Below are 16,635 nucleotides of genomic sequence, written 5' to 3' on the forward strand. Positions count from 1 at the left end.
TTGAGAGAGAGAGAGAGAAAGAGAGAGAGAGAGAGAGAGAGAGAGTGTGTGGTGTGTGTGTGTGGCCAGCTCAGCCCACCAGGGGGGGGGGCTGGCTGGCATGTGGTGCTGGGGGATTGAACCGCAGTCCCTGATGCTTTGCCAAGCTAGTTCCAAGTAGGTGCTTTAGACCACTGAGCCATCTCTCCAGCCCCGATTGGCTTTCTTTTAGAGGTGATTTTTTTTTTTTTTTTGCGGAACTGGGGATTGAACTCAGATCCTTGTGTTTGCCAGTCAAGCGCTTATCCTACTGAGCCATCTCCCTGCTCCCTCTAACAGCTTTTAATATTTTGTTCTTTATTGCATTTCTGGACTCTTTGACTATTATATACCTTTTTATCATGGCTAATTGGAGTTGTATACACATGACTTAACCTATATGTCAGATTTTTTTTTCCTGTCAGGAAGGTTTTCTGCCATAACTTCTGTGAACAGGTTGTTTATGTCATTTTTGCTATCTCCTGCTTTTTCATTGATTCCAGTCAATCTTATGTTGTTCTTCATTGCATTATCTGATAGCTGCTGGAATTATCTCTCATGGTTGCTTGTTATTTTAAATTGTTAACTACAATGCAGTAGCTGAGATTTTGTTCTCACATTGGCTCAATCTGGTTTGAATACTTTGAATGGAATTTTTAATCTCCTGTGTGTCTGTCTGATCCTTTTTCATGGATTCCATTTCTTTCCTATGTTGGGCACTTATCATTTCCATCATTTTACAAGGATCCTCTTATTTTTTTAATCCATATCTGCTCCTGAGTCTGTAATCACTAACTCTGTTGTTATCTGAGAAAGTATTTCTGAGTTGATTTTTTTCTAAAGCATCATTCATCTGCTTTGTTGCTGTTTCTGTTGTTAACCACCTCAGAGTCCAGGTAGGTGGCTTTTGAATTTTTCTACCACATTGCCTCTTGGATTTGCATTTGGTGAGCTGGAAGTGTGAGGTTGCATCTTCGTTAAGTGTCTTTGTCATTTTATTTTATTTTATTTTTAAAAAAAATATATAAAATTGCATGTCTACTTGACCAAGGTCCTGGTTTTTTGGCACTGGTGTACAGTACTGTTTATGAACCTTAAGCAGTCTGAGTCTTGGCATATCAGAACAAGCAGCTGATTAGGACAATTGTGTTACCTCGACTAAAGTAGTACAATCAGCAGTAATAGTGGCATCAAACGCAGTCTAGAAAGTGCCCAACTGTGGTAACTTAATTTTCCACCTTTAGTTATAAAAAACTATTTGTTGTTATATAACAAAAATTAAACCAATGCAGAGTATTATATATACTTAAGTATGTCCTCAATATGGTAATTTTATCCTCAAGGGATAAAATTTAAAAGGGATGAGGGAAAAAATAGAGAAATAGAAGAGAAAGAAATTAGAAGGGCTGGAGGACAAAGACCATTTCTCAAATTTCAGGAAAACCAGGGAAGAAAATGGGAGGAAAAAAGAAAAAAGACATAAAAGCAAGAACAGAATACAACAATAAAAATCACAACAACAAAACCTAGAAACTATGTTCACACTCCTAAAAAAAAAAGAACAAGAAAAGAGAAAGCAATAGAAGAACAAAAAATAAAGAAGAAAAAGTACAGTGGTCCCTCACTTTATCATGGAGGTTATGTTCCAGATACTCGTGATAAGTGAGAATCAGAGAAGCAGTGATGTTGTATTTATTTTAGTATTTATATATATTTTAAGGCTTTATGAACCCTTCAAACACTTAAAAGCCTTTCTCACACTTTTAAAAACACTTCTAATGTTCTTAACCATTTTCTAAACTTGTAAACTTACATAATTTTAACAACAATATATATACTGTATGACACAGTATGTTTTCATTTGCTAAAGAAGTACATACTGTAGACTGTATATTTCATTTAGATTTAGTCTTATTTTAATGTTAGAATTAACTTTTTAGTATATATTTGTATATTTAAAAAATTTTAAGCAAACATAAATACATATATAATAACATACAGTACTGTACACTACTGCAAAATCATGCACATAGTGAAAAATCTGTGATAAATAATTTAGGTTAATATTTTTTGAAAATCCGCAGAACGGTGAGTCCACAAAAGTCAAACTGTGAAATAGGTAGGGACTACTGTATATCTACTTCAGGGCCTGTCTCTGCTATACAGTGCAAACAGTGGGCCCACAGAACCCAGATCTGTGTTGATTAATCCCAACAAGTCAGCTGTAAGTTTATGGTACAGCAGTGCATAATCAGCAAGCCTGAGCCTTTAGTTCCACTGAGTTTCAGGCTAGTGTTTGTTCAGCCTGAGGCACACAGTGCGCCTCCTGCTGGCTTGTGCTAGTTTCCTTGACCCCCTGCAGACTGGAATTCAGTTCTGCCTCACCCTGACACTAAAGGGAGCTACTCACAGCTACTGAGCTCTAAGCTCAGCCATCTCCTGTCCAAGACAGCTACCAGCCAGTCGCCCTCTCCTGGTCCTGTCTGAGCCTGAGGAAATCACCAGCCACTGAAGCCAGCTGTGTCCACTGCTCTGTTCCACTGGTGTGTTTATCTGGAGAAGACTGGAGTCAGCAGTAGTCACTATGCATCTGCAAGTTCAAGCTGCCCCTCCCATACAGTGACTCTGGGTTCAGAGAGAAAGCGCCATTTGCCGTCACCTTCTGCATAGAAGTCTCTCTCTTTGTATTTTTTCTGGGTATCAGTTCTTGTTTGAGATCCTTCCTGGGTCTTGGGGACCCACTTCCCTCTTCTTCACATGGCTATATTTCAGCATCGGGACCCCAGTTCTCAGGAAGGCTATTTCTCCATTGTTTAATACTCTTGCCACTTCCCAAAGTCTAGCTTATTTTTTTAAGGTGTCCATTTATTTTATTTTTTGCTTTTTTTGAGATAGGGCGTTGGTATTTAATGCAGGGTGGCCTTGAACTTACTAGGTAGTCCAGGCTGGCCTCAAATTTGGCCACTTCCATTTACTTTATTTTTATTTATTTTTCGGAACCAGGGATTGAACTCAGGCCCTTGCACTTGCCAGGGAAGCGCTTATTCCACTGAGCCATCTCCCTGGCCCACTTCCATTTACTTTAAAGAGAAAACTTGATACCACTGCAGTACAAGAAAAACAGATATTTTAACATTTATGGGTAATAGGAAAACTAAATGTAATAGAAACAACTGTCTTACTCAGTGTTAGAAATCAAAAGGAAAAAAAAAAACCTCATGAAATCCAATGGTATTACTGTTATACTAAATGTATTTAATTTGTAAAGTAAACATACTGTGGCTGGGGAAATAGCTCAGTAGAATAAGTGCCTGCCTGGCAAGTGCAAGGTCCTGCGTTCCATCCCTGGTACCATATTAAAAATAAAATGAGATAAACATACTTGCAAAAAATGGTTGTATATGTATCTAGTCAGATTAAGGGGCTTTTTATCTCACTAGCAATTTAATGTGAAGATTAGCTTTTTGCATTAACTTTTCTTGAGGCAGAGTCTTCCTATATAGTGCAGGCAGGCCTTGAACTCACTTTGCAGTCCAGGAAGGCCTTGAGCTCACAGCAGTCCTACTGCCTCAGCCTCCGGATGGATGGGATTGCAGGGATGTGCACCATACCTGGCAACATTTTCTTTATTAACCAGTCCAGGTTTGACCACTGTCTAGATTGTGGCGTTGTAATTTCCTGTAGGTGTTTGGATACATTGAACAAGGTAGAGGAGCACAGAAATGGCATATTGGGTTTTCCAAACCTGAGTTCTGAAGTCAGGGCCGTTGCATTAGTGGCTTGGCCCTGCGAGCTACAGCAGCAGCAGCTGTTGCTGGGCCCTCTGCTGGAGGTGAAGGAGCGGGCACTGTGCTGTTTCTTCTGTCTTGCCCGTTTGACTTCATTTTGCACATGGACACAATGCCCCGAGCATCTTCCACGTTGCCACCTGGAGGCTGCGTGCCTCTGCAGGGGTCCGTTAGTGTCAAAAGAATGTGCCGTGTTCCCTTGATCAGTGTTGTCACCGTGCATCGCCCATCCCCTCCAGATTCTCAGGCCTTCAGTCTTCTCCAGATCCATCCCACGGTGCCTAAATCATGTGGAGAACTGACTCCCTGCCAAGTGTGCTTATTTTTGCTTGAGTTAAATTCGTCCAGTCAGGGTAGTCTCTGGAGGCAGGAAAGTGGAGAGAGGGAAGGCAAGCCTGCTGTGCCTAAGGGCACATTTAAGGGTACCCAAAGCGGTGCTATTACCTCACTGTACCCAGAGCCTTGACAGAGATGGCTTTCAAGCTTATCTGCTGGGTAATCAATTACAGCTGAAAGGGAAAGAAGATTAACTTTATAAAAAAAGAACATGCTTTTATTGTAACTTGTTTTTGTAATGTAACTTGGGAACATTTTTCACATAAATAAAAATTGAAAATTTGATTCTTTACAGCCAGTGCATTATTTAGTCTGTAAGGTAAGCTTTCACCAATATAGTTGTTAGAATTACTGTTTTTATTGCTAACTTCAGAAACCTTACAACAGATACGGTTCTTAATTTTATTGTGCTAATGTGCTTGTAGTAGCCTTTATAGCTTACTATCTAAACGTTTATGGCACTTTATGAAAATTCCCTGATTACCTCAGAAATTTTTCTTTAGTCAGAACATTGTTAAAATTTTTATGGAAGTCTTTTGCAACTAAATGCTTTCATATAAATATTGAAAAAGAATTGTATTCAAAGTGAGTCTTGCTTTTAAAGAAATTGCTAAATATGTAATTACGTTAAATGCTTTCAACTTTCTATTCTACACATATTTGTAATCTTTTTCTTTGCACTGCACTTGTTAAGCTTTAGTGGAGATGCTGTGTGAGTAAACATTATTGGAAGGTCCTTAAAAACATTTGTAAAAAGTCAACACACTAGGATAGATCATCTCTAATTCCTTGTGGAAAACAAAAGTCAGACACTTGACATTGGCATAATTGATCATTTAAATCTCCTTATAAGCTTCTCTAACCTTTGCTGTAGATCTTCTTGGTAGTTTGTTGAAGGAAACTTGCCAATCAGAGGGTGTGCACCTTTTTACTTTAAAGCACAATAACCAGAGTTAGGCTGAATACTGTCCATGCGCTAAATTTCTGATTTGTAGACATAGGGACTTTCTTTTGTTCTTCTTTTTTTTTTCTTTTTACATGAACTCACTATGTTATTGTATTCAGTTTTATTTTATTTTAATTTTTTTGCAGAACCGGGGATTGAACTCAGACCCTTGCGCTTGCCAGGGAAGCACTTATTCCACTGAGCCATCTCCCCAGTCTTTTTTTTTTTTTTTTTCTGCATTCACTTTTAGACTACCCTTATCGAAAAGAATGTGTGAAAACAACCACCCAGTGCAGTGAAAAGGATGATAGTAGCTAGCTTTCATTGAATACTTAATATGTGGCACTCACTATTTTAAGTATTTTTTTCTAAGTACTATGCTAAATATAGTTTTGTTTTTTTTTTCTTTATTTTGAAACAAAGTCTTGCTATGTAGTTCAAGCTGGCCTTGAGCTCACAGTGACCCTCCTGCCCCAGCCTCGTTAGTGCTGGGATTACAAGGGTGTGCCACCACGCCAGGCTTATGCTAAGTATTCTTAAAGTGATTTTGTAACCTGTAATGATTTAATTTTTGTAGTAACTGTGAAGAACCAATATTTTCTATTAATCCCACCTTGTACCTGAGAAACCTGAAATGCTGAGAGGTTGGATTACCTTGCCCTTCCTAAGTTACCGGCATAGGGGATGGCCCAGCTGTGCTCAGGCCCATACACACTAAATTGTCACAGTAGGCAGTTGCTTCCAAAGCTTTTCAAATTTTAATTTCAGTCATTTTAGATGTGACATTATTATGTTGGGCAGACATTTTGCCTCTGTTATTAAGATCTCCACTGAATGCTGTGGTGTGTGCTCCACTCTCAGTCCCTTCCTTCTACTCATAGGTTTCTCCAAAAGAGTTTTGATGGCTTGAAGGAGACAACACTAGCATGCAAAAATGAGTGTTATATGGATTTTAGTTGCATAGTTCATTGCCATACAATCAATGCTAAAAGCGTGGCATTGCAGAAATGTACTTTTTTTGTGTAAAATGCTTTGTTTTCAGGAATCTAAAGCTTTCTGTAATGAGCTGTGTCCATTTACCTCTCCCGAACCTCCTTTCCCCTAGCATGTTTCGGCAAGGGATGCATGATTTGAAAGTCTGGCCTAATGTCGAAGCAGATGGATCAGAACCCACAAAAACTCCTGGCAGAACCAGCAGCACTGTCTCCGAAGATCAAATGAGCCGACTTGCCAAGGTAGCAAAGGACTTCCGAAGCAGTTAGATGTTCTGAGTGATGTCTGCAATAGTATGCCATGATATTTTCCATTTGGTCAGATTTTTTAAAATTTAAATTTAACCACTAATAATTTTATTGAAATATGATTCATATTCATAAAATTCACTCTTGAAAAATGTGCATTTCAAGAGCCTGGGAGATAGCTCAGTAGAATAAGCGTTGGCCTGGCAAGCACAAGGGCCTGAGTTCAATCCCCAGTTCCGCAAACAAAGAAAAAAAAAAAAAGAAAAATGTGCATTTCAGAGCTGTGTGATACTGCTGTGCAATTTTAGAACCTCTTCCTTCCTAACAGGCATTGTTTCCTCATTAGCAGTCACTCCTCTCCCTGTTTCCTGCAGTCCCAGTTCGCTTCCTTTCTTTATGGCTTTGTGCAGTTGCCTTGTTTGTTTTTGGTCTTGTTTGATTTTACTGTATTTTTTTGGTTGAATTGTTTTTTTTGTTGTTGTTGTTTATTTATTTATTTATTTTTTTGTATTGTAGGGAAGCATCTACAGGGTGTTCAGGGTCTCACTACTAGATTGGACTCGTAGTGATCTGCCTGTTTACAGCCTCCTAAGAGCTGGGATTATAGGCGCGCACCACCATGCCCAGTCTCAGTTGCCATCTCAGCGCATCCCGGGGGCAAGGCCAGGCATGGCAGGGCCGGGGATTGAACACCCAGCCCCTGTGCCTGCTTGCAGGTGCTTTAATCCGCTGAGCTATTTGGCCAGTCCTTGAATTGTTTTTTAGGAGAGGTTTATTTTTTGTTTTTGGTTGCCGAGGACTGAACCCAGGGCTTCCAGCTGTCTAGGCAAGCATTCTACCACTGAGCCAAATTCCCAGCCCCTTTTTTATGGCTTTGTAGCATCTAGATATTTTATAAATGGAATCAGACAATGCTTGGCCCTTTGGTTGGGAATATCCTTAAATTTGAAAATGTGGCTGTATTATTTTCGCTGTTCTGGTGACATTGTCTTAAAAACATGTTATTTAGTTAACTAGCCTAAAGTGTCTATATCTTCACTTTTGTAAGCATATAGACTGTTTTTTTCTTTCAGGATTGTTTTAGTAAATTGTTTTATTTAAGGAAAAATGATCTCATAACTAATAAGCACATTGACTGATCATAGGTCTCTTTACACTGTTTAAATGAATAAAATTTAATGTTTAGCTATTCGTTCTAAGATCTTGATTATGTTCTTACAAGTGTACAGGAAAGTTCTTAAGCTTTTTGTATGCCTGTCTTCTCTTTTGGTTTATGTATGTTGGCTGTGGTCTTTGATTTATGCTGCTCTGTGATTTTTGTAAACATCAAATAGTTATCAGATGTTTTATTAGAATGAACTCATTTATAGTGTTGGTTGCAAAAAAAATGGAAAAACTGGTTAAATCGCAAATACTGAAGGAACTGAAGAGAAAAAAAACCCAAAATGGTAATAGAATTTCAGAACAAGATAGGAAATTAACAATGGTTAGTATATTGCATATTGGTTTTCTTTCTCTTTTTTTGGTCTTTTTGAGCCATGGTTTCACTACACAGTTCAGGCTGGCCTTGAACTCACCCAGTAACCTATGTTGACACAGCAGTCCTGCCTCAGCCTCCCAAGTGCTGGGATTACAGGCATGTACTACCATGAGTGGCTTACATTCATATTGTTATCTTCAAAATAGTTGCTCATATTAATAAGGTGTAGGTGTGTAGAATTGATCAAACAAGGTAAACAATAACTTTTTTCTTTAAATTTTCCCTTCCTTCTTTTCTCCTTTCCCCCATCCCAGTTCTTTCCTTTTGAGCAGTTTCTTTCCCTTTCACGGTGATCTAATTTACTCTTTCAGTTTTTTACACTAGAGAGACACCATGTTTACACATACAAGTCTGATTTATTTTAACTGATGAATGTGGTTTCCAGTTGCATCCATTTATCTATAAAAGCCTCTTCTGAGGGTTGGATTATTACTTACATTATGGATGAAATTCTTTGAGGAAGGAAAGGTAAAGTCCGGCGATGTAAAGCTGTATGGTTACACACTTTATGTGCTTTGTTTCTTTATTATTCCAAATTATTTGAGCTTGTGTTTACATGTTCCTGATTTTTTTCTTTTTTCTTTTTCTTTTTAGATACTGTCTCACTATGTAGTTTGGGCTGGCCTTGAACTATGTATCTAAGGTCTTAGGCTTGTGGCAATCCTCCTGTCTCAGCCTCCCAAGTGCTGGGATTATAGGCGTGCCCCATTACACCCAGCTTTTCCTGATTATTATTATTTTTTTTTTCTTTTCAAAGTTTTATTGATAAACATATAGCAATGAGACAGTTTCAAATCAAATCGAAAGTACAGTTTCAACAAATAATACACTGCATACATTCTTCTCAGTGGTTAATTGCTGTACAAGATGCAGACTTGTGATCCTCCTGATTATTTTTGAAGAAAGTTAAAAAATAATTTTATACAGCTGAGCCTGGTGGCACACATCAGCAATCCCAATACTTTGGAGGCAGAGACAGGAGGATATCTGTAAATTTGAGGTTAGCCTGGGCTACATAAGTGAGTTCAAGGCTAGCCTGTATTAAGTAGGGAGACACTGAAGAAAAAAAAGGTTGTATGACATTTTTTAAACATCAGTATATATTGTATAAATCATTAGAATTCTTTTGACTTGGACTGTTGGTTTTTGAATGTAGCACAATGTTATACTATGTAGTTCTCATTTGCATTGTTTGCCTGAGTATAAGATAGATACAGCTTGATAATGGTCATTGTGTTTTTGATTCAAGCACTGAGCCATTCCGAGATATATGGGCTCGTGTTTATACTTCCAGTTGTCTGTGCACATTAGCAAGTCTAGAAATTATGACAGCATAAATGGAACTAAATGAACTGTTGGAAAGAAGCCTTTTAATATTTTTGTTAATTGCAAACAGTCGCCATCAACAGTCTTCAGGGTACAGTGAGTTGGGTCCCACTTTTTCAAGAGATCATTATTAAAGTTTATATGATGCCTGTATTGCTCATAATGGTTAACAGTTTTCATAAATCTTTACTTATAAATCTTTAAAAGGGAGTAAAAGCTAAGGGGAATAAACAGCTTACTTTTTTTCCCGATAGTTATGGAAGGAGAGTATGTTTTCATATTCTTTTAGTGCTAATAGAACTGTACTTTTAATTTCTGAATGGAGCAGAGATCGCGGAGTTTGTTATGGTAGTTTGCTGTAGTCTTATATCCTCAAAGACTAAATAGAAATCATCAAAATGAATAATGAAGTGCAAAAAGTGGGTCCTATTATAACATTGCTAAGGAACTCTTTATTTCCTGATACTTTTGACTATTGTAGTCTGTTTTTCTCTCTTTCTTTCTCTCTCTTTTTTTTTTTTTTTTTTTGAGACAGGTTCTCCCTGTGCAGTTCATTTGGCCCTGTGCTCACTTTTGTAGCTCCCTGGTGGTCTCAACTCAAGCAATCCTCCTGGCTCAACCTCTTGAGTGCTGGGATTACAGGCATGCATTACCATGCCTGGTTTCTGTTTTTTTCAAGATAGCAGCTGAGCATGCTTTTGAAGAAAAATGAATTTAAAAGATGTTGTCTGAGGCTTGACAGGATGGGAAGCTTGGGTACTTGGAATCACTTCACAGTGGGAAGAGTAGGGTAGTATGAGTCCAGTTCTGGCCATCAACAAGTGAAAATTATTTCTGAACTGATGAACCCGGAAGTTTAGAGTGAATGATTTTTAAGATATGGGGTAGCTCTTCCTATTCTATGATTCTTACAGTAGCCATATAGCAGACAATTGGGATTATTTATCTATCCCAGTTGGTACTTATCACCTTTGTAGAGGACAGAATTTTGATCATGAGGTTGCAATTGTGAATGTGTTGCACTCCTGTAATTTCTTTATGTCTACTGGTACGTAAGCCCAAAATGTTGTGCGAGGCCGCCCTAGTGGGAATGGTGTGGGAGCTCACAGGTTCTGTTCCTGTTTGGTTGGTGGCTGCATTACTTCAGTGTGTTTTGGCAGGCTTTCTCAGAAACAGCTCCTTCAAGCAAAGGGGTCCATTTGGCTTACCTTATAACTAGAAAAAAGGCACTTGGATAGTTGTTAAGATCCTAACTTGATGACTAAATCAGACTAATACTTTGATGCTTAGAGTTTTTCTTATTTGGAATTTTTTTGACATGGGGTGTCACTATAGTTGGGCTGGCTTTGAGTGCACTATGTAGCTCAGGCTGACCTCCAATTCATGATCGTCGTGATTCAGCCTCTTGAATGCTGGGATTACAGGCAGCACTGTGCCCAACTCCTGATACTTTGTGTTTGTTTGTTACCAGGAATCAAACTCAGAACCTTGTGCTTGCCAGGCAGGGACTGTGCTGGATACTTAGGCTTTTAACTCAAAAGTATATTCATTTTTTTCTTAATATTGTGTCACCATGAGTACTCATTCAGGCTGTCCTCTCTCTCTCTCTCTCTCTCTCTCTCTCTCTCTCTCTCTCTCTCTCTCTCTCTCTCTCTCTCGTTCTCTTTCTTTCTTGTATTTGGTACAGGGTCTCACTGCACAGCTGGGACTTGTAGTGAACTTCCTGTTTTCATCCTCCTCAGCTCTGGCATTACAGGGGTCCACTACCACGCCCAGTCTCAGTGTCCTGAAGGTGGGGCCAGCACACCATGTGGTACCAGGGATCGAACCCTGGTCCCTGCACTTGCCAGGCAGCATTTAGTCCATTGAGCTATCTTGCCAGCTCTTCTCTGAACTTCTTTAAAAAAAAAAAAACAACATTTTTTTTTAAAAATGTATTTACTATAGGGTCTCACTACACAGATCAGAGTAGTAGTGATCTTCCTGTTTTCAGCTTCCCCAAGTGCTGGGATTTCAGCTGTTTGCCACCATGCCCTGTCTAATAAACAGTTTAATGTTACAGTGTCATTCTGTTCCTGAAAACAATTTGAAATTGTCTTTGGTATAACAACTTTCTAAAATTTGGGTATGCATCCTGCTTTCATTTTTATACAAAAGGAACAGAGAGCATAGATGTAATGCTCATATTTCTCTCTATATTATTTCAAGAAGAATTAATAAGTAGACAAAGTTTAAGCGGTTAGAACTGAATGGTTTATTTGTATTACATTTTGATTTTCCAGCCAGTAAATTTACTGTGATTGTATATAATTGAGAAGGTAGTTGGCTTCAGAGTAAAAGGCGTGCATAAATCTTATTAATAGTGAAGTGTAGTTACTCTACATTGTACCCATGAGCCTAAATAAATATCTTAGTGGCAATTTTCAAACGGTAGTGTAAGAAAGTTTATTCAGTTATCAGTTACTTCAGTTTTGATTGCCTAGGGATAATGAGACAAGAGGACTGTGAAATGAAGATTAACTATTTAAATGGCCTGTGAGAAGATGGTGTTAGGTAATTATTAAGCAAAGAACTGCAACTCCAGGCTTGACTTAATATTCTTACTCTGATTTATTGCTCAGCAATGAAAGTTGAATTCTAACTACAATGTGAGTAACTGAGTAACTAAAATTTAAAGGCCTGCTTTTCAAGCATGAGTTTTTTTTCTTTTTTTTAAAGATCATATACATTTAGAATGCTTTTAATAGAACTAACCTAATGATTTTCCTTTATTTTGTGAATGTGTTTAGTTTTTTTTTGCGGAAATGTGAATATGAAAAAGGAAACAAAACTAAGTAGCATTCAGGTTAGGTCTTATTTTCTATAACTTGGATAGCACAGACTTTAATAGGCAACAGCAATTAATAAATATTCTAAAATATACTCCTCCTTCCTCATTCTCTTGTTTCCCATTGCTAGATTTTCCCTATTTTTTAATTAATAATAAGGGTTTGAATTGATTTGTAGAACAGCAAGAGGACAGACTTCTGGGGCTTTTGTTAAGCCTTCCTTGTCTGCGACCCAGACCTTTATTGTCTGTGGGCCTTATCTGAGCCAATTTGCACCATGTTCCTGTCTCCTTCATTTTTCAGCCTTGTCATACACAAATTGCATAGCTTGGGTACATGTGCACCTGGGGCTTTGGGTGTGGCTGCCGAATTTTAGTGTTTGATTTGTGTTTGAATCTGTGTCTTCAGACAGGAAAGGTCAGTACAGAAGCATTCTCTGCCATCTCCTCCTCACCTTTACAGCTTTGTTTGATGTCTTTGGAATGTGCTGTAGCTTCTGACAGTTTGATTAAGAGGAGGCAGAGATAAACTAACAAATAGATGAAAAATGTTTTGTGTTCTGTGCAACAGAGGTTTGGGAATGTTGAAGAAAATGTAGACATGGTGAAGATGTGGTAACGTGTGGGGGCTTTGGGGCCTGACCTTCTGAGTTGTGCATGAGGTGCCTGCGAGTTGCAGGTGTGGAGCTCCCATTAACTAGTGACTGGATATTTCTAGTTCATCCAGGAATAGTTTCTTGAGAATAGGCCTGTACCAACCAATTAGAGAAATTATTTGTAATTTAGAATTCTTGTCTTGCATGATAGCTCTTAAGTTACATGTGGCGATTTAAGTTAGTTAAACACCTTAGTTGTTCTACCATAGCTCTACACAGTTTGGACTCAGAGATCCTCTTGTTTTTAGCCTCCCCAGCTCTAGATTTATAGGTGTGCACCACTATGCTTGGTCTCAGAGACACAGTGAGACCCTGTACCAAATACATTAAAAAATTTAAAAAAATATTTTGTAGTTAGATTTTAAAGCAGTGGGGACCATGAAAATCCAGGTAGGTGTTTTGAAAAAACAATCATTATTTTTTAGTTTTTAGCTTTTAGAAATTAAGAGAACTGGGGCTGGAGAGATGGCTCAGTGGTCTAAAGCACCTACTTGGAACAAGCTTGGCAAAGCACAGGGACCACGGTTGGATCCCCCAGCACCACATGCCAGCCAGCCCCGCCCTCTGGTGGGCTGAGCTGGCCACACACACACACACACACACTAAATAAATGTTAAAAAAAAATTAAAAAAAAAAAAAAGAAATTAAGAGAACTGTCAGAGTTTAAGATTTAAATGCTATACTACATTTTAGAAAGATAGGTATTCATTTCTTTATGGAGATTTCAGTTGATTATCTTGATTATTGTGAATACTGCTGCTTTACAAGTGGATATACAGGTATCTTTGATATGATTTTATTTCCTTTTGATATGTGTTTAATGGGATTTCTGGAGTATATGATAGTACTATTAATTTTCTGAGGAATCTCATACTGGTTTTGTTTTGTTTTTTGTGGAACTGGGGATTGAACTCAGACCCTTGCGCTTGCCAGGGAAGTGCTTATTCTACTGAGCCATCTCCCCGGCCCTCTCATACTGTTTTAATGGCTGTACTAATTTACATTCAGACCAGTAGTACATGAGTTTTCCTTTTTCTACAGTCTCTGCCATCTTTCATTTTTGTTGATATAGCCATTCGAGTAGGGATGAGGTAAAATGTTATTGTGGTTTTGATTTACATTTTCTTGGTGAATTACTTTCAATTGATTCTCTATATTAGCACTTTTCTAAAAAAGGTATTTTTTTATACTTGGCTAAATCCTTAGTTGGTTAGATACTTCACCCAAAGGAGTTTTTTTTTTTTTTCCCCTGTAGTTCAGGCACTTAGTAATTTGAGTATGTAATTGAAATAGCCTGATAATCTTTAGTTTATCACTTTCCAAATCCGTTTACTTATAAACTGCCATTAGCTTTGATGGCAACCATATATACAGTGCAATATTGTCATAGTTATAGAAATTTAGAAATGTGAATATGCAATCCATAATCATATAACCTACATCTAGGTAAATATACGAACAAGATTCTTACAGTGTTTTGGTTATATGTCTGTGTATTACATTTATAATTTATCTGCAGTCCAAACAATTGAGATTTGACTATGTATAGCAATAAGTACACTTTGAATAATTCATTTCCTCAAAACATGTAAGTGCACCTTTATTTATGGACTTTGACTGTGGTAATATACTTTAATCACAGAGAACAAATAAAACCTCTTTTTTTAAAAAAAAAAAATTTACATTATATAGGAAGGGAAATGATGATGAGTAAGAGTTTATATTGAAACATGTTACTTTAAAAATGAATACACAGAATCCTGGGAATAAAATTTGGTTCGGCAAGAGGCTCATGTTGTTTTATTTCCTTCCCCAAATGTATTATAAATGATAGTAAGAGAATTACTGTAATTGCTGAAATTTTCCAGGGCTATCAAACTTTTCAGTAGTATCACTGATATCCAAAATATCTCTTTACTGTAAGTTTTTGTAAAAATCATGTTAGCTTTTATAAATGTAGCTTGTTTGAATTGATTATATAGTCATTTATTTCTTTATTTATTTTTGCAGTACTGGATTTTGAACTCAGGACCCTGCGCTTGCCAGGCAAGTGCTTATTCTTCTGAGCTATCTCCCCAGCTCTATTCTTTTATGTTATTTTTGAATTTATTTTTGGTCCTGGGGATCAAACTTGCGCTTGCAAGGCAGGCACTTATACCACTGAGCTATTTCCCCACCCCTCTATTCTTTTATGTTGTAAAAGAAATATTTGAGGCTAACTTGTAAATTTATTTCTCATGCAGACTTTTTTATTAGACACTTGGCTTGCCAGCTATTGTCTAATACTGTCAAACTGTTCAGATTTGCCTTTAAACCAGTGATATCAAGTAGACTAAATTAGTTTTTCCAGTGTAAGATTGAGCCCTAAAACGGTATTGATTTATATGCTGAAAAATCTATTGTCTGTCCTTACAGCTATACTTCCTGCCAGAAAAATAGAAACTTACATGATTTTAAAACTAGATTAATCTCTGAGAAGTTTAACTAAATGAATTTTTTATGAGGGAAATATTACTTTTCCTGAATAATAAGATTGATGGGTTTGAGAGTAAAATTGAAAAATTGTGGACAAGACTTCACTAATCAGGAAGATAGAAAATACTAGAAGAAACTTCTCTGTGTGTTAAAGGAGTTGAACAGGCATGTGTAAGCTCCATCTACTCTTTACATCTTAATTGCCTAAATAAATTCTTATTTATAGCTGCATTTTGTCTTAAGCTGCAAATTGCTGCATAGTTTGTATTTTATTTGATACATATAGGACTAGGTGTCATTATTTTGAAGAATTATAGTTTTTAGTAATTGAAATGCATGAGAGTAGTACAGTGTATCCTGCAAATATATTATAGTAATCATACTCTGTTCAAGTATTTATTAATCTCAGGTCTGTTTTAGAACCAGGGCGGTATTAGAATTGAAAAGAGTTGGAACATTTAACTTGAGGGAGGATAGAGTGACAGAACAGGAGATAGTTGAAGAAGTGCTAACTAGTGTAATCCTGCTGGACAGATAGTCCTCTGTGTGGCAGTAAGACCAAGCATTGTGATTAGTCAAATGGCTATATTCACATATGTTTGTGTCTCTTTCCTTGTCTGTCTTGTGTCTTTTTTTCTTTCATATTTTATTTGCCCAAATCAGACAAATACTTAAATGTTTTGGATGTAGCCTCTGAAAGATACTTAATGGGTTTTTTGCCCATCAGTTATTGAGAAAGCACATGGATAGTTGTAAATATAACATCTTTCTACCATATATTGTGAGCCTACTATTTTCAGGATAGAAAAATAGAACTTAAATACCATTTCTTGCCCATGAGATTTATATTATCTTGAGAAGATGTCTTCTATGACACAGCACATTTCTGATTTTTTATTTTACTAGATGTTATAAAGTAAAACCTTGCCCAAAAGAAGTATCTATGAACATTTTACCCAGACTCATATCTTTAGTTCTGCCCTCACATGGTTGACCCCCGGGTAGATCCCAGGGAGGGAATTTTGAAATAGTTCTCAAGCCCTTTGTTGTATAAATGAGAAAATAAATTGTTCAGTGATTCCTCAGTAAGTGAAGACTAGAAGGCCCATTGTACACTAAAGATCTCCTGTTGGGAGAAGAACGGTAGAATTATTTATTTTTGCTGCTGCTTGTCTATTTTAAAATTCCCAAGCCTCATGAGTTCTGAACAACTGCTTGCTTTAATCTGCAGAACTTTATCCCAAGGGCTATGTCTGGCTTCCTAATCTCTATCTTCAGCTTTTGACTTTGCTAGCCCTCAAATGGGTCCCCTTGGACAGTATCTCTCCATCTATTTCTTCTTTCTCTAACAGAGACTCACTGTGTCGTCGAGACCGGCCTTCAACTCATTGTAGCACAGGCTGGCCTTGAACTATGGAGATTCTCCTGCCTTGGCCTCCAGAGGGCTAGGTATATGGACGCCCAGCTGGTTTTGATTCCCTT

At 37.5% G+C, this 16,635-nt stretch overlaps 1 protein-coding gene across 3 annotated transcripts in view; it reads left to right on the forward strand.

Moving 5' to 3' along the window:
• Pik3c3 (phosphatidylinositol 3-kinase catalytic subunit type 3) overlaps positions 1 to 16,635 on the forward strand; it is a 140,362-nt gene that overhangs the window by 28,573 nt on the left and 95,154 nt on the right. For all 3 annotated transcript variants that reach the window (XM_004623714.2, XM_023714507.1, XM_023714515.1), the window contains exon 4: positions 6,194 to 6,323. In XM_004623714.2, the coding sequence (XP_004623771.2) occupies positions 6,194 to 6,323 (130 nt within the window). The remainder of the gene's footprint in view (positions 1 to 6,193; positions 6,324 to 16,635) is intronic.

Source organism: Octodon degus, unplaced genomic scaffold (assembly GCF_000260255.1).
Source record: "Octodon degus isolate 3935 unplaced genomic scaffold, OctDeg1.0 scaffold00003, whole genome shotgun sequence".
NCBI classification, from domain to species: Eukaryota; Metazoa; Chordata; class Mammalia; order Rodentia; family Octodontidae; genus Octodon; species Octodon degus.